The sequence below is a fragment of the Pocillopora damicornis genome, chromosome 13 (genome assembly GCF_964200805.1).
Source record: "Pocillopora damicornis chromosome 13, jaPocDami1.2, whole genome shotgun sequence".
NCBI classification, from domain to species: domain Eukaryota; kingdom Metazoa; phylum Cnidaria; class Anthozoa; order Scleractinia; family Pocilloporidae; genus Pocillopora; species Pocillopora damicornis.
The window spans coordinates 10,300,727-10,328,093 of NC_142682.1; the positions used below are offsets into that span (position 1 = coordinate 10,300,727).

Consider the following 27,367-nt stretch of genomic DNA (forward strand, 5'->3'; position numbering starts at 1 on the left):
ATCAAAGTGTGCCAGTAATGATGATGTATCATATCTAATCTCCCAAAGTGTTCACTTTGGATGAGGATCGTGGGTTTCGCCTCCAATTATAACTTTTTCGAGAGGCTCCTTGTTGATCTACGCGACGAGCGATGCGGCATGATTATCGATTTTTTGACATCCAGTTATTCAGAATTTGCTAAAATAACATTTTCCGGGTTTTTTTTCCACACCTGGGAAGTGTGTGGATGTGTGTGTGTAGGGAGGGGGAGGGTGGTTAATCATTTCATTTAATCACATGAGAGACACACAAGATTCTCTTTCGATTTTCCATCGAGAGATGCAAAAGCCAGTGGCTCATATGGCATACGTCAAGTGAAGATGGGATGTGCTGCTAGTTACACCTTGAAGTAAATTCATGCAAAGTATTACAACAATCCATTATAGCAAATTAAACAAGAAAACGATACATTGCGAAACAAAAGTCAACCCAGAATAAATATAGTGATATGTATATAAATAAACAGCTAAAGTTAATTAATGCAGGCTAAGATAACCGCACCATATTGTAGAAAGAAACCTAACATAACAAGCAGCGAACAGCTACTGTCTGCAAACTGGTCAAATCTATGACAAAATAGAAGAAAATAATTCAAAGGTACAAAAGCTTAAATTCGGCTATGATTGAAATATACCGTATGACTTCATGACTGCTAGAAAAGAGTCCCTTAGTTTTTTTTTTTTATAGTTGGGAAGAGTAAGTGAATTTCGTAGTGTGAGGTGAATGAAGGGGACACTGGACCCGAAAAGAGAGAAAGAATATTAGCATGAAGATGTAAGTTGTCTGTATTTATGAAAATCAGAATTGAACTTGAAAAGGGACGAAAGAGGATTGAGCAAGAGTTTATGCTTGTGAAGGAATACAAACATGATGAAGATCTCGAAGTGGATGAACAAAGTGGCATAAACTATTAAATTGTAATTGCTTAATATCGAAAAGGGGTATTGCGGCTAGATTTGCATGGAAAGCTTTATAAACGGTTACAAGTGGACTGCTTACCAACATGCTTGTTTCTGATTCTTTTACCCAGACCCACTCGATGGTCGATGAGATTAAGGAGACCTTTAAGAGAAGAGTGAAACAACATGATTGGATTGATGATAAAACAACACAATACGTCTTTGAAAAGGTATGGTCCTATTTTAACTTGTAACCTTTTAAAGTAGTTATTACAGTAAAATGGTAAACTGAGTATGGTGAATTTAACTTCCCTTTCTAATGTTTACATCCATGAACACTAATTTGCACCGAGATTTTTTTATTCAATTATCTATTTACGTATTTGCTTTTCTATTCAATAATGCACAATGTTACATCATTACGCAAAGAGAGGTTTTACAGCTACTTTGCGCCGAGATATGGTATGTCTCCGTTTGTTTTTAGCTTTGATCTGCTTGTTGTGAAGTGTTTTGGTTGCGAAGGAACTTCGGGATTTTTCTTATATTTAAGCGCACAAACTAAACTGTGGGGCTGAAACAACGGGAACGATCATTTTCAACTAGTACTCCTTGTCTTCCCCAGAGCCAGTGTTATCACTAGAGATATAACGTCTCTGACATAAATGAAAGTAGCTAACGGTACATGCAAAAGATAAAATGTAACAAAAAGAGAAAACGGAAAAAAAACCTGCAAATGCTAAGTAACAGATAATTGGAAAGAAAGGCAACAGGACAGTTCGATATCATATCTGAACAAATCTACCCTTTAAATTATTTTCATGTAGTGTTCGTTTCGCCGGCTTAGCTGTCTGGACATGAATTCTCCTCTCTCTTTGTTTCTTTTTTTCTCTCTTTCTCTTTCTTTCGTTTCGTTTGGTTGTGTTTTCGGAGAACTGGAATTCCAGGGAAATGAGAGATGATCCATCGAGTGAGTTGGAATAGTTGCTTAAAGACTTAAATGGGTGGGACTTTAATAATGAGTTTCCTTGTGTTCGGTAAACCGTGCACGAACCATGGGTTTGGTCTCTCTGACATATTGTTTCTGGGATCGTTCACACGCCAGCAAATGCTAGTGTAAAGGATTAACTTAATTGTCCATGTGAAAATGAAAAATGAACCATTCAATCATTTATGTACCTAGGTTATCTGTAGGTAACCACGAGGTATATTATTATAATGGGTGTTTGCAGCGATGTGTGGAAATATTACTTTCTTCTGGAATTCATTAAAGTGCTTTTTTCTCCTTTGTTTACCTTGGACTATTTATATTTCACTGTTACGATTGTCCTTAGCTTTCCAAATATCCGATTGTTCTCTTATTACCGAGAGACTTTCCTATCTCTAAAACATGTGCTCGTCGATAGTTCCACCACACAGACGTTTGATTTTGTTACTCAGGCCTTGTTTATGACGCGGGACTTTTCTATCTTTCAATGGATCAGATTTTTAGAGAAACTGTTTTATTGCAGAAAAAAGACTTTCCAACCTCAAGAACCACAAAAGCCTCGTCGCTTTTTGTTTTTTTGTTTGTTTGTTTGTTTGTTTCGTTCGTCGATAACTGTGACCTCTCTCGCTTTCTCTTGTTTCCTCCTTGGGTCTATTTCATGTTCTTTTCTCTTCCTGGTTAAGGTCTTCCTCTTTCTATAAGCCTTGCAGAATAGGTCGCGAAAATTTTGCATCGAACTTTCCTTCTGTGTTTTGATTGCCTCATCCTCATAATTATTTCGATAACATTTTTCTCCATTACTTCCTATGTTACAAGCTACAGTTTAGTAAAACTCTTTGGACTTCCTGTCTAAGAACTGTCTTCCGTGTGTGTGAACTATGAGTAGATTTAACATTTATAACAACGTTGGAGGCCACTTACTCGTTATAAAACGCACACCTTTCAATGAACTCGTTCCTTCTCCTTTTCCTTACTTCTTTACATCAACACTTCATGTCGAGGATAGGAATCTACCCCAAGTTTCTTGATAAGTGGATTTCTTTTCCCTTGGCAGATTTGGATTGTAGGCAACCAAATTACGCTTTTTTTCTTTATGTATATATATATTCTCTCCCTTGTTTCTTTTATTTTCTTTCACTTGATCACCAGGCTGACGCTTTAGGAAGTAAGATTGGCTTTGCAAAATACGTGGTTAGCCCAAAGGAACTCGTATCGCGCTTCTCAAGAGTGAGTAATATTTCAGAACATCTTAAAGTTTGCGGGCTTGACATATTAGACGATATATTTACAGAGTATATTAAAAGGATCACGTACTCTCCGTATCAATTGTATGCTGATCTTAACAGAATTTGGGGTGAAAACAGTTCAATCGCTCACTTATTTTTGGAAAATCCAAAATGATTAAAAAAAACTAAGTAGAATAAGTCCTATACAAAACCTGAGCAGCCCTACGAGAACATTGACTGTAGACTTAAATTTGCCAGAGCTAGTCCTTTGGTCTCCTCTTTTGGAACATCTGCAGTAGACGTAGACTAGGCACAAAACTGCAAATACTCTAATATAAAAGGACGTTCCAACCAGGACAAAGGTAGTAAAACGCTGAATAATGAATTGTTAAAAAACATTATCTAAAGCACAAAACAGTTTTTTCCAAAGAGTTTTACTTATCTATTTGCATATGAATACTCAAATTGCTTGATATATACTTTGTTTTATTTCCTCACAGCTCTCAATAAACTCAAAGGCCTTTTTCAAGAACAACATCGAAGTGGATAAATGGGTGAGAAACCGACTCTTTGCCAAACTCCGAAAGGCAGTCGACAAAGAGAAGTAAGTTCTACTTATTGTTGAGAGGCCAAATTTGAAGTCCGTAAGAGTTGTTGGGCTAAGAATTTGGCTTTTACTTTTACGAGTGGGGGTTGGAAAAGTTGCATTACGATGAAACTATCCACAGTGTTTGTTGCCCACACAAAAGGTGTGTCTTGCCCAGATATGGATAAAAAGTGTGCTTTCGCTCTAAAATCGATAGTAATACACGAGTATTATTTAAATTTCACTTCCTTTTATGTATACTTTGAAGTTCTCCAATGATGATTTCAAAGTTCTCCAATGACGAATTAGACCTGTTTGGTTTTTTACCCTCCCCAGGGGTGAATATCGTTTGAACCCCAACCCCCGTCCCCGCCCTACCCATCCCCCTGATCCAAGGTGCCATTTACATCAAAGATGACGCCGCAACCAAAACTAATTGTGCACTTTTGTGAAATGTAAATCATGTTTATTGACGGTCATCCAGGTATGTAACCTATTTCCAAACCTTTCAGTCCTCAATTACGACATCGTATGACCAGGATGTTGAATATGAAAGTCTTTGGCCTAAACTGTTTGTAGATTTCTTATTGAAATAACAAAAGAAAATCCATTAAAAAAATGGGTAAGATGGATCATTTTCTTAAAAACTATCTTAAGAGAAGGGTCAATTTCTCTAACTGGCGATGGCCTAAGTTCCAGCTTAATGAACTGTCACAAAAAATGCTTTTACTGATTTTTCTATACTCAAGAAATAGTTCGTATATCAGCTTATGGATCACTGTCACTAGGTTGACCATTTCAACTGGTTGGAAAATTTTAACCAGCTGGGCCATTTTCTCAATTTAGACCATTTCAAGGGGGCGAACTATTTTCTAGTTAGACCATTTTAACCAATTGGACCATTTAACCAGTTGGACCACTTTTTCTTGTACCAATTAGACTATTTTCGTGAGTATGAATGTGATCTTCGCAGTAATGAACACTACTAAGGCCTAAAAAAAATTCAAGCCTGCACAGGATTTGAACCCATGACCTCTGCAATACCGGTGTAGCGCTCTGCCATCTGAGCTAACAAGCCAACTGGGAGCTGATTATTACGCTGGTTCAAAATAAACCCGTGAAGTGGTGAATAAACGGCTGTTAATATATGAAAGTCATATATTTGAACTACAGATAAAGACGTGAATATTAAAGTGATCTTCGCAGTAATGAACACTACTTGAACAGTTGTGAAAATGAGGCCTGAAGAAGATTCAGGCCTGTACGGTAGAACGCAACAACGGTATGCTACTGCTCGAGTAGTGTTAATTACTACGAAGATCACTTTCATATTCACGTCTTTATCCGCAGTTCAAATATATGACTTTCATATATTCACAGCCGTTTAGACTATTTTCATCTGTTGGACCATTTTACTGGATCAGACCATGAAAAAGATTCAGGCCTGTACGGGATTTGAACCCATGACCTCTGCGATACTGGTGCAGCGCTCTACCAACTGAGCTAACAAGCCAACTGGGAGCTGGTCATTATGTTGGTTCCAAATAAAGCCATGAAGTGGTGAATAAACGACTGTGAATATATAAAAGTCGTATATTTGAACTGCGGATAAAGACGTGAATATGGAAGTGATCTTCACAGTAATAAACACTACTTGAGCTGTAGTGAAAATGAGGCCTGAAGAAGATTCAGGCCTGTACGGTAGAACGCAACAACGGTATGCTACTGCTCGAGTAGTGTTCATTACTACGAAGATCACTTTCATATTCACGTCTTTATCCGCAGTTCAAATATATGACTTTCATATATTCACAGCCGTTTAGACTATTTTCATCTGTTGGACCATTTTACTGGATCAGACCATTTAATCTGGTTAGGCGTTTTTAGGAGTTAAATAGTCTTATGAGAGAAGATCATGTTAATCGATTCAACCGTTTTAACTATTTGGACAGACCATGTTACATAGCTAGACCATTTTAAACAGTAAGGCCATTTTAACCAGTTGGACCATTTCTACCAGTTGAGACAGTTTATAATGATCATGTTACATCTTTTGTACCGGTTCGGCAATTTTTACTTAGTTAGACCATTTTTACCCAATTGCAGTATTTTAACCTGTTTGACCTTTTTGGCTAGTTAGACCATTTTAAGCTGTCCGTTCATTCTATCTAGTTAGACCTTACTAACCAATATGCCCATTATAACCAAATGGACCCTTTTCTCTAGTTACACGTAGACCATTTTAACATGTGGACCATTTTATTTTAGTCAGACCATCTTAACCAATAAGTCACCCCAGATAAACCTAGTAGACCATTTTAACATTTGGACCATTTTATCCAGTAAGATCATTTTGAGCAGTAAAACCATTTTATATAGTTAGTTTACTTTAGCTACTTGGACCATTTTACTCATTTAGACCATATTATCTTGTTGGACCATGTTAACCTATAAGCTATTTTGAGCAGTTGGACTATCTTGTTGGACCTATTGAACCGTGGTAGACCATTCTACTAGCTGCAAGATTCTTTCTTAGTTAGACCAGTTAACCACTTGGAACATTTTAAGTAGTTGGGCCATTTCCACCTGTTAGACCATTTTCTGTTGTTACACAATTTCTACCAGTTGGATCATTTTCTCTAGGTGGATCATTTTAAACTAATGGATCAGTTTTTTAGGTCAGAAGTCTTTAACCTGTGGACAATCTCACTAACTTGGACAGTTTTTACTAGCTGGGTCATTTTAACCCGGAAGATTATTTTTCTAGCTTGTGAACTTTAACTGGGCAGGCCATTTCCTCATGCAGCTAGGCGGACCAGTTTAATTAGTTAGAAAATGTTATTTAGTTAGACTTGACCTTTTTACTTTTCACCATTTGCATCATTTAGTTGAGTCAGTTGGACCCACCTATAACATTTCCGCCTAATAAAGTATGTTACGGATCTAGTGTTATGTAGCAACACCACTTTAACCAATAGGCCATTTAAAGAGCAGTTAAAAATTCAAGTATCTAAAATCTTGGGGTCTGGAAATTTGCCTTCACATATTTGTAATTTCTCCTCCAATAGCTTTTAGTGGTGTTTAGTAGAAGAGGTTAGTATATTCTACTTCACCGTTCCAGCTTTCTTGCATAAATGGAACCGTTCTCCTTTTTTTCTTCCCTTTGCCGCCATCACTTAACTGGATGCCTTTCTCCCCAAAACAAAATTTCACTCTCACATGTTGAATTTCGCGAAATTTTCGCTGATTTCACTACATAGTTCTTTGTCCTTTAGAGCGACTTTGATCTTTCACTTTTTTTTCTTTCAAAATTTCACTCTCACATGTTGAATTTCGCGAAATTTTCGCTCATTTCACTACATAGCTCTTTGTCCTTCAGAGCGACTTTGATCTTTCAGAGCGACTCTGCACTTAGCCTCTTTCTCTCACCATAATTTCAGCACCAGATCTCTGCACCGCGAGAACTCAGAAATGGCCTATTGGAAAATTTTATTTAGTGACTGAAACCATTTTAAGCAGTTGGACCATTTTATCTAGGTATACCATCTTACATGTTTGGATTGGATCTAGTGGAAACAGTTGGACCATATTAACTGGTCTTAACCGTGCAGACCACTATGACCAGTCGGACCATCCTAACCAGTTTGACCATTTCCCCTAATCAGCCCATTTCTTTCAGTTTGACCAGAATATTACAGTAGATCCTTTTAATCAGCTGGAACATTTCATCTGGTTAGACCGTTTAACCCATTGGAGCATTTCACCTAGCTAGACTAGATTATTTCTGCCGCTAGTTGAGCTATTTTAAAGGCTTGGAACATTTTAACCAGTTCAATAGTATTAATTGAACTCTTTAAGTAGTTGGACTATTTTAACCAGTTGGACCACGTTGTTGGATCTACCTAAACAATTTCTACCTGTGGGACCATTTTATCTAGTTAGACAATTTTAATCCAATTAAACCATTTTAACAAGTCTGACCTTAAGATTTAGATATATGAAGATTCACATATTTGCACTGCCGTGGAAAGATGAAATTAGAAGATCCTCGCAGCTAAGAACACTACTGAAACTAGTAGTTGTAAGTAGGACCTGAAAAAAATTTCAGGCCCGTACGGGATTTGAACCCATGACCTCTGCGATACCGGTGCAGCGCTCTACCAATTGAGCTAACAAGCTAGTCTGACCTTTTTATCTAGTTAGACCACTTTAAGTTATTAGACCATTTTATCCAGCAGGATCAGTTAATCCAGTTAGTTCTTTTTAAAAAGTTAGACCATTACATTTTAACCATTACATTAGTCACATCTTGCCTGGTTTAGTTGGACCATTTTAACTTGTTGGGTTATTTCAACCCATTGAACCACTTTTCTAGTGATAGCATTTTGATCAGTTCGGTGAGTTTAATTTGTTGCATCTTCTTTCTAGTTACAGCATTTTATCTACTAGATTATTTAAGTTTTTTATTGTAAATTTAAATCACAGCTTTATTTTGTAATACAACCCATTACCTCCAGGACTACAGCAATTAAATATACATTGACATTGAGGAAAATGTTACAGCATGCAAACGATGAATTAAACTACATTAATATAAAGGAAAAAAGATAAGAATGAGAAAAATTTATACAAAATAGAAAAATTAACCCGGAATCATTGAAATAATGGTACTTACCAGAGCAGTTCTGAATACAAAATTGCAATATTGCCATGGAAGAGGGGAATAAAAAGAATCTCAACATAAAAAATAATCCCATTAGGCCCTTTCAATCAGTTGGACCGTTTCCTCTAGTTACATTATTTCTACCAAATGGACCAGTTTATCAAATTAGGGCATTTTAATCGTTAGATCATTATATCTAGTAAGATCAGTTTCATAGATTGGACCATTTTAAGTATTTAGAAAATTTTCTCTGGCTAGTCTATTTCTACTAATTGGACCGATTCATTTAGTCAGGCAATTTTAATAAGTCGGACAGTTTTATACAACTAGACCATTTTAAATGGTTGGACCCATTTATCTAGTTAGAACATGCGAAGTGATTGAATCTTTTCATTTAGCTACATCAGTTTCAGTAGCTGAGCAATTTTATATCGTTAGTTCAATTTAACAAATTGCATTATTTTAATCAGTTTCACCTCTGCTCTAGTTAGACTATAATAAGCCGTTGGACCATTTAGATCAGTCAATTGGTTTTACTATTTGAACATTTTCTTTAGTTAGACTTTTTCTACCAACTAGATCATTTTCCATACAAGGCCATTTACTATCAGTTTCGAATAGCTACGCAGTAAAACCGTTGTCATCCGTTGGACCTTTTATCTAGTTAGAATATTTCTACCAATTGGACCATATTATTTAGAAGTAACTAATTGGACCATTTTAACGAGTTAAACTACGTTATCTGGTTACAGAGTTTTTAACAGTTAAACTACATTTTGTCTGTTTAGACCTTTCCAAGTGGTTAGTCCATTTTATTTAGGTAGACCATTTCGAAAACTGGTTGAATCATTTTAACTGGTTTGGCCATGTTAACTGGTGGGATCTCTTTAACTGTTCTTTTCCATTTTGACCGTTTGGATTTATTAGTTGTTTGGACCTTTTTAACAGGCTGGGTCATTTTTAGAACAAGGACCACTTCTCTATAGTGCCACATGATACTCCTTGGACCATTTTAAGTGGTTGGTCCATTTATCTAGTGAATCAATTTTAACTGATAGGGCTCTTAACTAGGTAAACCACTTTCGTAAGACCATTTCTGCAAAGTTAGATCAGTTCATTTAGTTAGATCATTTAACTGGTCTGACTTATTTAGCTAGTAAGACTATTTTAACTCGTGAACCATTTTATGTTTAACTAGTTGGTTTATTTTAATTAGTCAGAACATATTTGTGGTGAAACCATTTCGGGACGTTTTAGACAGTTTTACCATTTTGTTAGACCCATTAAACCTGGTTAGACTATTTCTGCCAGTAACCATTTCGTCTGGTTGCACCATTTTAACGAAATCGAACAGATTGGACCATTTTGTCTAGTTATACCATTTAAACTACTTGGACCATTTTTTGTTGTTAGATCGGTTTCAACCAGTTTCATTTTATACGGCAAGACCATTTTAAGCGGCCTTTTTTACCTCTTAGACAATTTGTAGCTGTTCTTCCTCGCCGTCACTCCTGCATTCACCTTCTTCTTCATCCTCTGCGTCCACTTGTTTTTTCACCGCTTCTTCCAAAATGTTATCTATATAGGAGATATTCCTCGAGATATAAGATACGGTAAATCTAGACTAAAATTTGGTCAAGATTTGAAGGCATCTCGCTACCTGCCGCGTTTAGACCTTGCTCGGATTAGGCTAGCGATAAACGATGTATCCTATTTTAACATCCATGTCGTCATACTTTCCTCTTTAGTACAAGCTTTAGAAAATTTTCAAAGAGGAAGGTTAAAGGAGGAAATGGGCAGATCATCATTAAGCAGATGTTTAAGAATTGTTGAATGCAGTGCTTTACCCCACAGCCAATGCAAATGGAGATAAATAGCGCAAATGAACACACCGATTATTCTGAATAATCACATCAACTTTGCTGATAAACTATCTATAAATTCTTCTTGGAAAATGCAGAATAACTTGTAAAAAGCCAGTATCAGGGGCAAATATTAGAGGAAAAACGTATCTTACTTTCTAAATTGACCAATCTGCGCGCATTTTAAATGAGAGATATGTTGCAAAGAGCAAAGTTTTTGTCTTTATCTTTTCAGATGGCCAATGTTTCCACAGACAATAAATGCCATGTATCAGTTCTATGAAAATGAGATAGGTAAGAACACCTCTGACTCTTCAAACTAAGCGGTATAAGGGCTGAATTAGTAAGTTTTCTGGCATATAAGCCAGGATGTGACCTGACCAGAATCTGAGGAATGATCATAGCCCCTATCAGTGTTAGCAAGTTCCAAGTTGTTAATGCTTCATCAGTGTTCCTGACGGGTCATCAGCAAATGGCACAAAAGGGCAGCAAGGTTCGATTCGTATAATTAACATTTTAGGGTATTAAATAATTTGATCTAAGGTGCATTCAAGGATGAGAAAAGTAGGGTCGAATAGACTCTAGTCTCATTATAATGTCTTGTACATATAATGGAAGGTTGAAACCACAGGCAACAATCGGTCGTATGATGTGATTGTCCAGGTGGAGATAATCATGTAAGCGACCGTTATCTTGCAATAGCCCATCCAATCTGTCCTGTCTGACACAGGTTACCTTTACTAGTCAGCCACGCGGCTGAGTAACCCATCCAAAAATGTATTGCCACCTCCACGTCACGTCTTATCAGTCTCTACTTAGCCACCTATTTACTCAATAATTTAGCCTTTAAACTCTTTACGGTGGCTGATTTACGTAGTCAACTCAGTTGATAACCCTTAATTAACATCCCTAACTGTTATTATGCATTTATTATTTTTGTTTATTTTCTGCTAATCTGTAGTGATTCCAGCTGGTATACTTCAGTCTCCTTTCTTCTACTCTGCCAAAATTCCGAGGTAAGAAGGAGGACTCTCAGATAAATTAAAAACGTTAAAATTGATTTCCTTCTTTAGCACTTAAAAAAGCCATAACCTTAAAGGGCTTAAACAAATCACCTAGATGCATGAAAGGCGTACAGAGAGCGTCATTTTAAAGCTATCTTAACACCCTTGACGTGATGAGGAGAAAATTGCTTGTGTCTCGATTCTACCTGAAAATTAAAAATGTCTTTCCACGTCTCCTAATTTATTTTGGGTCAGAATAAATCTATTAGCGTTTTATGACAAATTCTACAATCTGGTAGGCAGGACTACCTTGTGTCTTCCCATGACAGTAACTGAGAAAAAGGAGTAGCTTTAGAGAGTGTGATGGTAGACAAAATAAACAAAAACAATAGCCTGTCTTATTGTAAGGTTTTGAAGGAATATTAGAGACCTGCTCTCGATTTCTGCAAGTGATCATTTATGCAGGCCTCTCCGTTAATAAATATCACGAAATAAAAATCTCGATCTCATGATCCTGTTTTTCAATACACAAGAGTTTGTTGAATCAGTTATATGGTTATGATTCGTGAATCGTGGTCTTCAGGCAAAAGAGATCTTAAGTGTCAGACTGAATAGCCTTAAAGCTAAACTTAGTGCATAGGTAATAACTATGAGAGGCTACGAGAGGTAAAATATCTTATCATACAGATATTGACGAGATACCAGAATTTATTTTATTTCGGAAACATGACATTATCAGTGCGCACAGTCAGCACACTATTTGTATCTTCGCATATGAAGATAATCAAGTCATTATGGTAATCAGTATGGTTTTACGGGATGGTCTTACCACGGATAAACATTTCTAAGGTCGAATTCTTTCGTCTCGACAATAACCAAATTTAAACCACATTCTTTTCATCCTCCTAACAGACAAGCTCATTCAGCACAAACTAGAGCCAAATCTCCGAAGGTACCCTGTGAAATGCACCTGGCTCTTATCAACAAAAAATTAAAAGAATACATTTTGTGACTCGTGACATAGAGTGAATTTACTCCTGTAGTAAGCCACAGGAAAAAAACTCATTTGTGAAAAAAATGGGCGCCGAGTTAAAGCCCTTGTATTTGTATCTAACTTTTAAGTCTTCTTTAAAGTCACTCTATGTGTACTCATTGTTTAGGGCAGAGTTATTAAGTTTGGTTTCAAATATCGCTTGCTACTAATATAAACTAGTGCATTTCTTTTTAATTTCAATCTCCAGGTCTTTAAGTTATGGCGCTTTAGGATCCATCATAGGACATGAGCTCACCCATGGTTTTGACAACACCGGTAAGTAAAAAGTATTAATAATTTGGCTTAAAGTTTCCATTAACCTCAAACGTGCGTTTCTCAGTGGCAGTTACACTAGTAGCAGCAATTGCAGTATCAGTTGTACCAGTACTGACATTGATGCAACTACTATCATTGTACACAAAAAAACAAGCAAACAAACAAACAAACAAACAAAACAATGCACACTTTCTTTTGTTCTCCTCAAAAAAATCTCAGGGGGCCTGTGGAGATCCTTACACGCATCCCGTCAAGAATGTCGATTCTTTTTCTGTCACAATTCTCTGCATTTTCGTCATATTAAACACAGTTTGGTTGCTCATCAAAATGGAAAAGTGGAACTCTCTCTAAGATTGATTAGTGGTCTATAAATTTTTGTTGTCAGTTACATTTTGTGAGATCTGCAGTAGCGACAGTGGAATATATTTCAACAAACACTAGAATGGCATGAAAAGACAAGAAATATTTTTGTCCCATTCCTTTATTTGCCACACATTACTGATCTCACTATGTTTCTCTCTCAAAGTTTAAGGCCTATGATATTTTTCAAGAAGTTGACAGAAACTTGCTGAATTGGCTCGAGATCACTTCCAAATTTAAAAAGCTATGAATTAACCTTTCTGTCCTGCATCTTTGTACTATACTTAAAGGATAGACTTAAATGGAAGTAGAATTCGCATTTTAAATCTCTCTTTTGTTTTGATTATCATCATAATGATTATCACCATCTTTGTATGTCTCATCTTTATCATCTAAAACTAAACTGTCACACCGGATCGTATTCTCTCGAATCTAATTTCGAAAACTGTTGGTTTCTACCTAGCATTTGCTTATCCCACACTCTGCAAACAGCACGCAGCTATGTTAAAGTCGACTAAACGACTACAAGGAGAGAGTATATCGGGGATTACCGACCTATCTTTTTTGTTGATTTTGCTGGGTGAGAGGGAGGTTAGCATTTGGTAATGTTGCTCGAGTGTTGCTTGAGGTTGAGGCCTCGGGGCTGTCGCCATTTACATAATGTAGGCATTATGATACTTTACAACAGTCAATACAATTTGTAAGTAGAATTATTCAATGGAATATTGGAGAGCGGAAGCTTGCATAGTGTCCTACAAGGGTCGCCACCTTATCGCACTAGGATGATTTTGGGTGTCTCAGTGACCCCCAGAGTCTTTAACTCTAGGTAGGGCTACCCATGCCGAGCAGGTCAAAGGGCAGAGACCCAACAAAGAGTGATCCCTTCCAGGCTTGTATACCTGGCGTTCAATGCTTGGATTTGGCAGACTGTGCAGATGAAATCACTTACCAGCATTTGGTGACACGGGCAGAAAGGTGATTGCACAGGAAGGCATTGTGAAGCACTAACAGAGCATAGTGAGACATGCAGAACACTGCTAATCACACGCTGCACTTGGACCTATCTCCAGCCGTCTTTGATTTGTCTTGCCACTTAGTACAGATGGGCAGGGAAGAGAGTGTAAGGCTAATGACCCTGCGCAACTCTTCCTTACTTCAATCGAATTTAAATGCAAGGCGCGACTTCACTCATGATCACCACACAATCTCACCATCATTCTTCTTCAAACTTCCTTTAATGGAATTTACTACCATCAATGAGACTCAGCTATCAGAGGAAGGTCAACTGTCTGAGTTACAGGTTGGTTACATGTTCTCACGTTCTTCTGGGTTGAAAACAGACAGGATAAGCGTCGTAAGGGTTTGCCATCAAGGCAAAAACCAAGGTCCGGGAATACATTTCTCATAACGTTCTCCCTGATGACGCTGTGCATTGAATGCCAGCAATCTGACATTAAGAAAGCGTTATCCAAAGCTTGTGAAGTCTCAACAGTAAATACAAAGAAGCTCATGCGACACCCTACACAGAGCTAACCATCACAGTAGGGGGGTCAAAAGCTCGATGGTGTGGAAAAATTTGTCTACATCAAACGCACACAGGTCTTTTACAGGATAGCTAGGGACAGTTGAGCCTTATACAGACTCTGAGACAAGGTCTGGGAGAGAAGAGGCCAAGCCTTAAGTGTATTGTGCAGTTGTCTTATTCTCTCTGCTTTATCCTTGTGAAAAATGGATTGTTGCCAGCCGACATGCCAGGCGGCCGAACTTTTACAACATGTGGTTCTTCAGAGATCCACTGCACATTGAATGACAGAACAAACTGCCCGATACAGAGGTACTCTAGGGAGCCGACATGAAGAGTGTTAAGGTAACCCTCAAGCACCTTCAATGCCAGCAAGGATGAAAATCACCAAGTACAATCTTACATACCAGTGGATGTTTGCCCAAAAACCAGGGCAAATCACTGAAAAATCTCTTTCACCATTTTGATATGTTAGAGTAATTAGAAGACATTACGCGGCCAAGCTTGGATTCGATTGAGTGAGAGATATCATCAACACAAGTGTGTTTCACATAGATACTGGTCACTTACTAAAATCGAAAATTTTAAAATTCATTCTAAGAGATCATTCATTCTAAGAGGATGCAGAAATCACCTGCACATAACCTCAGCTTGTAGGAAAGGTACTTTAACGAACGATGGTAGAATGAAACAAAATTTCAGTATGAAAAAGAAACTAAAAGTTGAAATCAATCTCAACGGTGTCGTTAAATTAAAGAGATATCATTTCGGAAAAATAAAAGCACTATTTTGATAAACCCAGTTACTCTGAGACATTATTATCTTCAAGTGTGACAATGTAAATGGTAATTTCTCAGTGCACGGTGAAGATGTTCTCTTTTCGAAACAGGAGAAGTTGATATCTTATCGATTTGTATGTTATAAATCCATTTCTTTTTACTCAAGTGTCCACCAACTTACTTACCCATCTGTCTGGCTATCTTTCTATCAGCTAGTCTGTCTGACTGTCTGTCTGTCTGTCAGCCTAGACTTGATGAAGATAACAACATGAAGTATCAGTTCCTGCATGTCGAAAATTTCTTGAAGATTATTTACATTTATGTGTGAAATGTTTCCTTAGCTCCTCTGGTAAAACTGATCCCAAACTTTACCACCTCGATCAGTGTGGTATAGACACATAAATTTAATATGTACTCTTATCAGGGATGTTCATTGAACCAACAGGTCGAAAATTTGATAAAAATGGAGATATCGTTAAGGAATGGTGGAGCAAGCAATCTCTTATCGAATTTAACAGGAGATCTCAGTGCATCGAAAAACAGTACTCGAAATTTAAAGTTCAAGGGAAATATCCGGTAAGAAGGTCCATTGCATTCCTCTTGGAGTTAACAAAATGCTATTCTTACGTTTACCTTTTTGTTTCCGCATCAGATCAGTGGGAAAGTGACACTTGGAGAGAACATTGCGGACAATGGTGGAACTAAACTTTCATATTTTGTAAGTGCACTTACAGTAGTTCTTAAGAGAGCTATTGTTGCATTAAGATCATAATTGTACTATTTGATTGCACAATGGAAGAAATTAATGAACACTTCTTTGTCAAAGTGATTTAACTGTGAGGCTCTAAAAACATGAAAACTAAAAAGATTAATGGAATACGATGGGATTTAACAGTTTGGCTTCTTCATCTAAAACTCTCTCTAAATTGACAGGTGCTCGAAATTCTTAATAGGCCACTACCCTTCGCGGTCCGAAATTTGCATCCTTTGCTTTCTGTTTCCAATCAGCGACCAGAAAGGTCATCCAAGGTTTTCTGATCCTCACAATAATAACTATTTGCGACTTTGCAGACGCGAGCTACTATGGCTATCCGTCTTGTGCCAGAAGAATTGTGAGGCTGTTAGGGACAAAAGCTGTTCCATGAAAATATTACGTGAACAAAAAGGACTTGATGTGATTTTCAAATCAGATAGAAAATGGACGAAATCTTTCGAGAATCTTCTCCTTAATTCTACGTTACAAAGAGCGTCTTTATCCATGTAGCTGGGTACAAAATGTAATTTGTGATAATCGGTATTGACATAAATTAATATTTTGCCGACACGGAACAGAGAACTGGGTGCGAGCGTAGTACGCGGAGGCTCTTGGGTAGTATGTTTGTAAGAAGAGATCGTTGAGAAACTTGTGGCATTCTACGGTCAGCCTTGCCACTAGCACTTTCCCGTAAGGTTTATTTTTATTGTGTAATTAGCCTGATATGATTTGTTTTCTTCATTCTCTTCATTGTTTATAGATCAACCTTAAAACCCCAAAGGTGGCGCCACTGCAGTTGGTCGGGGGTACACGGTCCCTATTTTCCTAACAAGAGGTTTTTGGGGTTTACGTGTCCGGCTTTGGCGCATGTAGGATGTTACTTGATGTATCTCTTATCCACTTTGTTGTAAATTCATTGTCACAATTAAAATCTATCTTGGGCCTAGCTGACCAACGCGCCCATGCCTCAACCTTTGAGTGTGTTCGGTTGTGTAGTGAAGGCAAAATCTTAAATTAACTGATAATTGCCTAAAAGTTAGAAATTGTCAAATAATTTTCCCATAAAGTTTGTTCGAACTTCTTGAGAGAAACATGAGTATTTTCAGAAACGTCAAGCGTTTTCAAAAATTTTGCTTATTTTGTAGATAACAAAATATCCGAACTTGGGCAAACCATGAAATCCCTAACTTCCCGTTACTTGCACAAGCTCTGAGAATTCGTCGATTTTGAGACGATTCAATCCATTTAAGATCGTTCCGCAGCTGCTGAGCATAAAGCCACGAGGTCTTTCCTCTTTACGTTTCTGCTTGTTCAGATCTGTTATCCTTTTCGATAATAATTCCGATCTTAGTACTACTTATGGAAATTACCTAAATAATGATCTGTGAGGGAAAACACGACCTTTATAAATTTACAACTCTCCCATCAGATAATCCCTGGTGGATAAACACCTCAAACTGATTGAATCACGATATTGAAACCATATGATGATCTCTAAAACTAGTTGTACTGATTGTTTCAGGCATATCACGATTGGCTTACAAAGCATGGTGGTGAAGAGGAGTATGCACTTCCTAGCTTGCACTACACTAACGATCAACTATTTTTCATCGGATATGCTCAGGTCTGTGGCTTGCTTGTCTACAAAACTTGATGCGATTGGAGCAACTGAATTGTTCACTTGATCGGTCTCCTCTATGATTAACTCAAATTCACCTTGTTTGTATTTTCAGGAGTATTGCAGCCATGCTCGACCTAAAACAGAGTACATTTCTACGCTGAGTGAGATTCATGCACCACCCAAGTTTAGGCATGTTTTCAAACATTTTCACTTTTATAAATAACTTTAGTCTAGCTATTAGTATTTTCAGAAAAATTAACATCAGTCCTCTGCGCTGGATATGCATAACGCCATTGCTTCAGGCTCCTGAAAGCATTTCCTAAATCAAAGGGAAGCGGGTATAGACACGGCACTTATTTTCCGTACAATACGAAAATTGAGGGGAGTTCTGTCATGTAGATTGGCGTTTCTTTGCGTTTTTTTTGTTGAGCAGGACCAAACTCGTGCAATTCGTGAAGGCAAAAATTTTGCTAAAACACTGGCTTGTGCAATTTTTTTTTATTTTGAGCGGTAGAACAGCCGAAAAGGAAACGTGATATTTTCAATGACTTTTGTTACTTGTTGAGTCAATACACACTCTATAGCTACGTATTGGAGTGTTGGTAATAAAGTTTGAGGGGTTTCATGTCTTTAATCATGAAAGCTCACCATGCTTATGTTTCTTGATCGAAGACAATTCACAAAATCCGTATAAAGTTAAATCACGTTACATTTTTGTACTACACAGTAGGCAAATCAAGAAAAAAATCTCAATCGAGTCTTATGAAAAATCCTGTGACCAGAGCAGTTCCCGCTCCACTATTTTCCCCTATGTTAAACTGTTTTTATTTCCATTGCTTAAATCAGACCTTTCACCGAGTCAAAGTCAACAGCAAACACCACTTCAGATGCAAGGTGTTAACCATTACCCATAAAAATAGCCCACAGATCTGCAATTATAAGCTTGACAATGTACGTAAAGCTTGAGCATTTGTCCACTGATAAAAACGTTGAGGTTGATGTCACCAGCTCCCTAATCTGGGCTCTACGTATTCATTCTATTATCGGCAAGGCCAGCAGGCTGCTACGGCTATTGAAGCGTACGTGCCTACTATTAACTGATGTGCCAGTTAGGTACTAACTCTATCTGACACCTGTGAAATCACAGGTGTCCTACAACACCGTAGTTTGGTCCCCAAATCAGATATCACTTCAAACCCAAATTAAAAGGGTGGAAGAGAGCCACATGCTGGATCCTCAAAAAACACGTTGGTTAGATGGTCCTTTTGGTCCTGGGTAAGACGTTGGTCCTGGGTAAGATGTTAAACTGCATCCAGTGGTGAGATCACAGTCAGGGATGACTGAGGTTGTGTGGAATGCGGAGTTACCCCTTCGTTACCATTACTCCCAGGTCCACTCTTACCTAAAGTGGTAGTACCTGCTTAGGTACCAGCTATGGCTTAAATAGCAGATACAGGCAAGTCGTAAAACTGTTCTCATTTCAGTAGCAGCAGGGTGTTATTGGGTTCTGTGGCAGATGAACCTAAATTTCAATGGGACGTTGCATAGTTGGCATGTGGATGAACCTCTTCTGATCAATGGATGGTAACAACAGACTAGTAAGCAGTCACTGCAGGGTAACACTCATGCCTGCCAGGTTTGTGGCATGTTCATGCACCACCAGTGACAGACTTAATGGTCCAGAGAGGATGTCAGCAGGGGCACGACACTGTATTCCTTATTTAATTATGCATGGTGAGAGGTTTTGTTGCGGTGAAAAGACTTTGTGGTGATAGAATGAAAGCGAAGGCAGCAGGCCTAAGAAGCTGGGAGCTGCTAGCAGGATTTCTACACATAGACGACTCATATCAGATGGTGGCTGGTACACCGCGGCCAGCAGGCCTTCATTTCAGCGGTAGGAAAGACAAGAAAGTTAAACTTACAGTTTCTACTTGGAAAGTTCGTACGAAGCTTGATAACAAAGCTAGACCAGAAAGGCGAACAGTTTTGATTGCAAAAAAGTTGGATCGTTAGCAAATCCACAATGCTGCTCCTCAAGAAACTAAACTGCAAGGACAAGAGCAACTCGAGAGGCAAGCTATACTTTCTTCTGGAGTGGTAGAGCAGACAGGAGGAGTGAAGCTGGTGTGGCCTTTGTCATCTCAAAAAAGATTGCCTGTAAGCTCACTGCATTACCAACAGGAGTGTCAGAAAGGATCATGACCATGAGAGTGCAGACAATGAACAAATGCTATATACGGAGACATACACTGATGAAGAAAAAGAAGCTTTTTATCAAAGCCTGGTGGATGTTGTAGACAAGGTATCCAAGGAAGATAAGCCCCTAAGCCTTGAAGACTTCAACACTAGAGTTTGCAAGGACCACGTCACATATGAAGGTGTCATGGGCAAATTTGGTAAAGGCCGCAAGAACTCAAATGGTGATCTCCTACTGAGTTTCTGCAGCCAAAGGTCACTGTATATCACCAATACTTACTTCTACCAACCAGAAAATAATTATTTCACATGGAAGCACCCAAGATCCAATCACCTCCACCTGTTAGATTATATTCTGACCCGCAACAGATCTTTGAGCAAGATTCTTTAGACGAGGTCTATGAAAACTCCTGAATGCTCAACAGACCACTATATGATACGCTCACATGTGAGACTTAGACTAGCATTCCCTAGAAGGAAAAGGCAAGCAATTTCTCCCACAAGAAAATCAATGTGAGAAGACTAAAAGAAATTGACTGACAGAAGGGTTTGGCCACAACAATCACAGAAGCCTTAGAAGCAAAAGGGCCCATGAATATGGACACTGCAGTTGATGTAGAACGTAGCTGGAATATACTGAAAGAAACAGTCTACACTACATCAACGGAAATACTTGGACAACCAACAAGAAGAACGCCGGGCTGGTTTCAAGACAACTCTCAGGAAATCCATAGCTTGTTGGAAGAGAAGCAAAGAATATTCTGCAACCACTTGAAAGAGAACACTGACAACACCAAGACAGCCTTAAGAAAAGTCAAAGCTAAAGTGCAGAGAGAAATCAAAGCCATGACAGACAAATGGTGGAATGTCAAAGCAAAGGAGCGCTAAGATATGGCTGACAAGCATGACCTTTGCGGACTTTACAATGGGTTAAAAGCCATTTATGAGCCAAAGACAAATGCAGTTGGTCCTGTGCTGAGTGCTGTTGGGTGTCAACTCTACACAAATTTAGAAGATATTAAGGTCAGGTGGAAAGAGAACTTTTGCAATCTTCTAAACCAACGGGGAGCAGCAGATCAGAGTGCTTGTCACAAGATACAACAAAGAGAGACCAGGGAGGAACTATCAGATCCCATCACAGATGATGAATTGGTGAAGGCACCAAAAAGCACCAGAGGAGGCAAGGACCCGGGTCAAGATGGTATTCCCGCTGAGTCGTGGAAACATGGAGGACTACGGCTTAGAAAATAACTGCTTGAATTATTTAATGCATGCTGGTCAAATGAGTGCATCCCTCAGGACTCCAAGGATGCGGTCATAATTACTATCAACAAAAATAAATGGTCAAGGCATTTCGTTGCTTTCAATAGCTGGCAAAATCCTAGCAAAAATCATCTTAAATCGTATCAAGAAAATCGCAGAGGAAGTTTCACCAGAAACCCAGTGTGGCTTCAGGGCAGATCGATATGATATTCACATTACGACAGCTACAAGGAAAAAGCAATTGAACAAAATCAGCCCCAGTATATGAATTTTGTTGACTTTTCCAAGGCCTTCGACACGGTTGATCAGAAGATACTATGGAAGGTTCTGAAGCTGTATGGTTGTCCTTAGAATGTAGTGCAGACCATCAAGCTCTTCCATGAGGGAATGACAGGTGCTGTTAGGATCGCTGGAGACGCAAGGGAACCCTTTACTATCAATCACAGTGTCAAGCAGGGTTGTGTACTGGCACCAACCCTCTTTTCTCTCTATCTTTAGGCTGTCCTAGAAACAATGAGTACCAACCTCAATTAAGGAGTGTTCATCACGACAAGAACAGATGGTAAACTTTTTAACCTTGCTAGACTCAGAGCCTCCACTAAAACAAGGGAAATCTGTATAAGGGAATTACTCTTTGCTGATTATACTGCCCTTGTTTCAACAGATCCTGATGGGATCCAAGAAATTGCAGAGTCTCTCCTGTGCCGCTTGTCACTTTGTCATGAAAAGAAATGTGTCTAAAACAGAGCTGCTCTATCAACCCCCTCCAAACAAACCACGTACATGCAATGACATCATTTTGAATGAATCAGCCTTGCAAAAAGCGAAAAATTTCACCTACCTTGGTAGCACAGTCACTAATAACAACTCCTTAGACCTGAAAGTTGAAAGGCGGATACAAGCAGCTAATAAAGCATTTGGTTCTCTACAGCAACGGCCATGGCTGTGGCATGACATCAAGCTAACCTCCAAAATCATCGAGCAGCTGTTCTACCATCTCTGCTTTACTGAACTGAATGCATGATTCTTTACAGTAGGCACATCAGGAAACTCACCAGAACTCAACAACACCATCTTTGCCAGATACTAGGTATTCGCTGGCAAGACAAAGTACCAGATGTTGAAGTCTTAAACTGAGCCAATACAGTTAGTGTGGAGGCAGTCGTCACTTCATCATAGCGGCATTGGGCATTGGACCGGTCATATGTGTTGTATGTCTGACAATAGATTCCCCAAATCTGTGTTTTATGGAGAGTTCGGCTCTGGAAGGAGAAAACGCGGTGGACAAAAACTGTGCTTCAAAGATGTATTAAAGAGACACATGAAGAATGTGGACATCAACACCCAAACTTGGGAGGAAGATGCAATGGACAGAAAGAAATGGCAATCACTGGTCCATGAAAGCATTGCCGCTGTCGAGCAGAATCGCCTCAAGAAATATCAAGCAGCTCACAACAGGAGGCACGCACCGACAACTGATGGTCTTAAATGCAACCGTTGCAGTAGATTGCGCCGCTCACATGCTGGACTTGTAGCGCTTCAACGCTCCTGCAGGACTTAACTGTTTCTCAGTCAACATCGCCTGTGATGGACTGCCGATGAATCTGTGCCATACATATTCACGCCATCATCGCTAAGGCCAACAGGCTGCTGGGGCTTGTCTGCTGGGCTGCCTGGTGTTAACTGATGTGCCAGTTGAGGCATTAATGCTATCTGACACTTGTGAAGTCGCAGTTGTCCTATAATACTGCACTTTGGTCCCCAAATCAGATATCACGTAAAACTCAAGTTAAAAGGGTGGAAGAGGGCCACATGCTGGATCCTCAAAAAACGCGTTAGCGAGATGTCATACAGGGACAGAATTTTGGCTCTATAACTTCTTCCTCCATTTTATGACCAAGAACTCAAAGACCTCGTTCATGTCTGAATGGTTTACCAATCTCAAAGTTCATAAATTTGTCTCCTTTGTTTCCCACTGCCGAGCCAGACCAAGTACTTCTTAAAATCCTAAAACACCTATTCGAAAAAACAGGTTCTTTCCAGGCCTTTTACTTCAACCTCATTGTAAAACTTTGGAATTGCATCCGAAGATTATCACTTTCTATCAATTTTTCAACTTAAGTGTCATTCCAGAATTTTTTTTTGTCAGCACGGGCCTCGTCTTCATCAGGATTGCTTGGATGTAAATCATTCCTATACTTGGACAATTGTGCGATCCTGCTCCTGTCACCAGCAGTTTCTAGTTTCTTTTCTCCTAAATAATATTTATCATGTTTATAATTCTGTGGTTTTTTTATCCCACAAACGGTGCCCCGCATGGTTCGTTGTGTCCTGTTCACACTAGTCTGCTTTGCTCCCTCAGTTATTGTTTTTACTTTATCTTTTGTATTCGATTTATCATATACATTGTTTTACTGTATTAGTTTTATATGAGCCAAATAAAGTTGTTAAAGAACATGTACTCTAGCTATTATAGCCTGATCAACAGTGTCCATAATGATAAGGTTAGGTTTTCCCAAATTTTCTTCTTTGACTAAGGGTGTGCGTCTGTAGTCCGCGGTACAGAAGGTCCTTATGTTACAGAGGCCACTTTTTTTTAAAGAAAATGTTCTGGTAACTTTGTTGAGACTTTGGAAACTGTCTGCATTAGGGAGGTGTCCTTAGTGAGAGGTTCGACTGTAAATTTGACAAGGAACTACAAAGAATGACGTTCTCTTCTGGAGGCTAAAACGATTTTCTTTTCTTTACTGCAGGGTTATTGGAACTCTCTCTAATTTCAGGGAGTTCTCTGAAGCGTTTCATTGTCCTACCAATAGTACCATGAACCCTGTGAGGAAGTGTGAGGTGTGGTAAAGCAGAAGATTTTGTGCCGTAGGAGGCGTCAGAAGAACTCTTAGTATACTTTATAGTAACTCTCAACCATAAGAGCTAGAATGTCGAAGTCACCTTTTTTCAGTGACATTTTTGACTTTGCAGCTTTAAAAGCATTGCTTGGCTTATAACATGTTCAACACTACATCTAGTGACTTCTGTTTCCTTGTCAACAATACATATATTTTCTTAATAGAATATCAATTTTCGTTGACCAGAACTTAGACCCTTGGCAGGACACAACCAATCGAAATTGACAGGAGTACCTCGTGCTTCATGTTAATTGTTTGTTTGGTTTTTTTTTGGTGAATGCAGAATCATAGTTTGGCGCGTCTTTTGACACTTATTAAAAATTTAACAACGAGCAAGAAATTCAAAACAAGCATGGTCCAAATGCCATGTCATAAGCTATTTATTTACCTAGCTATTCTAGGGAATATTGGCTCGAGAGTTAAATCTTTTCCCATCCCGCCCGACCTTGCTCAGTCAATAAGCATTTCATCATATGACCATTTTTGCTCTTCGTTTAGGAGGAGTAAGTAGGAGGTCAATACCTGTACTTTCGGAGTAGCTTGGCAACTGAAGTAGTTCTGCGTCAGAAATTTCGCCAAGATAGCAAAATTTTCTTTCAGAATATTAAATTTTACCAAAGAAATAAAACGTTTTAAAATTCTAAATTCTTTGTCATTAATTTTAAATGACAACGATTTTGTGAGGCATACATATTTCTAGTGTACGACCCCTTTTTCCAGCCCTATCACGTTGACACTTATGGCCCTAATACAAATTTCTTTTTTAATTTACGAAATAACGCGCGGGGCTGTACGGGTCACATGATAATACCCAGTTAGGCCTTCCTGCTCGGTTAGTAAGAGGTTATTGTGGTGCCCGAGCCTTTCTAAAAGAAAAAAATACACTGTGTATGCCCGCTTCCATATGGTAACACCAACTCATTTGCCTCAATATAATAACCACATCTTGTTAACCAAGAGAGAGTCGCCCTAGAAGAATATTGGTGGGAATTGTCTTTTTAACAAAATTGACCTTTTGAGCAGAATCGCTCATTTGGTTTGGTGAGATTATGGAGGGGGAGGGGGGGATCCCCCACTAATTGGTTAGTCTGCAATACAGTCTAACCCTGACTGGATAACTTTACGATGTACAATGTCTTGCAGATTGATCATTTCCCTCAGGCTTCAATGTCCTAGGCCCATTCCCTGTCTAGACTTGTTTGTAAGAGAGATATCGCTTCATGTTTAAAAATAATGAAAATAAGAATTTATTGTATGCATACTCCTGTTTCAAAGTAGTTTTTATCTCCTGTTGCTGTGGCATATTGTATGACACTAACAGTTAGGAAACTCCTTTGATCGATAGCTTTTATTTTGTTGTCATATCCGTGTCAATGTGTTTACTTTTTTCCTTAAAAGTGTTGATGTAAATAAAATTATACAACAAAAATATAGAGAGAGTAGCACAATACTTGAATCCGTCCAGTAGCAGTAACATAACATTATTTGTCTAAGAGGAGACAAAATGTTATGACCGGTATGTTTCCACAATTATTTGACAAAACCTTTGCCACCTCCCAACAAAAGTACTTCATAACATGGCATGACACTGAGTTTTTAATAAACTTCATAATACTTTAAATAAATTTAGAAAAATATATATACAAAATTCAATGTATATCCCTGTATTCGTGCTATGTAAAAGGATTAAAAATGAGTGTTTTAATTTCAGAAACCTGGTACAAACACTTGTATAGAAAAAAACCTACCTAACAAAATCGGTAGCTCAAAATTAAACTATTCTCATTGTTTGAAACACGCAATCCCTGATCACAAAGTTCTACATGTGAACAGACATTTTACATTATTCAACATTAACAGTGGCAATAAAGCATTTAGCAAATTATTTACTATGGATGAGGAGTCAATATAATACAGTTAATAATAAACTTTATAAACATAAACACAATATCACCTCCCCTCCCCCCAAAGAAAATTGTACACCAATGGAAAGAGAATTTTCCCAAACTGAAGCGCTTAAGGCTTACTTTAGAAATTTAATAGTGTTCTCCTATTAACATGGTTTTTAAGTAAACCTAACACATAAACTTCAAACAATACACACAGTCCTCAGCGACTAAAGTCAGTTCAAGAATATGAAAACTCACACCTAGAATATTGATTTGTTTCGGGTTTTTACTTTACATTCATTAAATTTTGCTAGTCACAAAATAAGGTACATCTGACTGGAGTAAGAAAACCAATCACACGACCAGACATAAATTAAGTAAAAGTCAAATTTAATAAAAGCTAATTCATTCTCCATCTCCAGGGCAGACGCTTTTTTCGATTGGCTTATCAACCTGGTTATTTCCCTTACTTTTTACCTTTTTTATTTTTCTTCTTCTTCTTCTTATTTCCCATTGGGTTTGTGGTTTGTCTCGTCTGTAAAAAAGAATTCGTACTCAGTTAATCATATATACTTCAAAACATTTCTTGTATCCTTTCCTAATTTGGGCAGAGACACTAGTGAATTACTCAGGTATGATATTTTTGTTTGCATGCAGTGTGACAGATAAAAATACAATTATTACACTTTAACACGACACTCTGAGATAAACAAAATAATTTAATATGTTATTAATGCTTAAAAACCTCGTTTATATTTTAAAAAGGTTGGTCTAAAACCTAATTTTTCTGCAGTTTTGTTATCTCTACTTTTACGAAATCAAATGAAATAGCATACATTTACCATTAGGGTCTTCAAGAGTTTCTTCCAATAGCACTCCATCAACTGTCACACCCGACCCAAACTGAACCTAAAGATATGAAATCCATAGTGGTATTATGACTGTAGAAAAACTATCACTGTCATACTCCCACTTAATATGTAGTTTTAATAATCTACAAAGGTAGAAAAATTTATGGAACCTTGGCAAAAACTAATGATAACCGCAAATGACAGTACAGTTGATGCTGATATTCAGAGGAAGTATCTGAAACTGACTTCAGTGGGAAACACTAAGTCTGTACACTATGAATAACAGCCAGTTTAACAAAGCAATATCGCAGTTAAATGATGAGCAACACAAAGCTTTCGATCTCAACAGAAAAGCCAAATCCATTGTTTCTTCTCCTTACGGGTACGGGTGGAACAGGAAAATCTTTCCCTAAATCTGTGATAAATGACTACCTTCCAAGAGCACCTTATGAAATTAACATTTCAGTTATCAAGACAGCACCTACAGGTGTTGCTGCATTTAATATTTGGGAAGACACTCTTCACGGGGCATTTTACTTGCCAGTGACTCACAAAATCAAAAGACTGATGATTACACTAGCCTTAGCCTAGAGTGTCTACAAAAGTTACGCAATTTATAGTCAATCTACAGTAATCACTGATGAAATAAGTATGG

The 27,367-nt window shown here is 38.2% G+C and overlaps 1 protein-coding gene across 1 annotated transcript in view; it reads left to right on the forward strand.

Moving 5' to 3' along the window:
* The window catches only part of LOC113680363 (endothelin-converting enzyme 2), a 28,931-nt gene extending 4,314 nt beyond the window's left edge, over window positions 1–24,617 (forward strand). Inside the window, exons 7-17 of the mRNA XM_027197385.2 lie at window positions 1,071–1,169; window positions 3,074–3,151; window positions 3,651–3,754; window positions 10,497–10,555; window positions 11,223–11,277; window positions 12,507–12,574; window positions 15,681–15,811; window positions 15,888–15,953; window positions 17,512–17,613; window positions 17,723–17,799; window positions 23,823–24,617. Coding sequence (XP_027053186.2) covers window positions 1,071–1,169; window positions 3,074–3,151; window positions 3,651–3,754; window positions 10,497–10,555; window positions 11,223–11,277; window positions 12,507–12,574; window positions 15,681–15,811; window positions 15,888–15,953; window positions 17,512–17,613; window positions 17,723–17,799; window positions 23,823–23,922 — 939 coding nt within the window. The 3' untranslated portion in view covers window positions 23,923–24,617. The remainder of the gene's footprint in view (window positions 1–1,070; window positions 1,170–3,073; window positions 3,152–3,650; window positions 3,755–10,496; window positions 10,556–11,222; window positions 11,278–12,506; window positions 12,575–15,680; window positions 15,812–15,887; window positions 15,954–17,511; window positions 17,614–17,722; window positions 17,800–23,822) is intronic.
* Window positions 24,618–27,367: the final 2,750 nt, after the last annotated feature.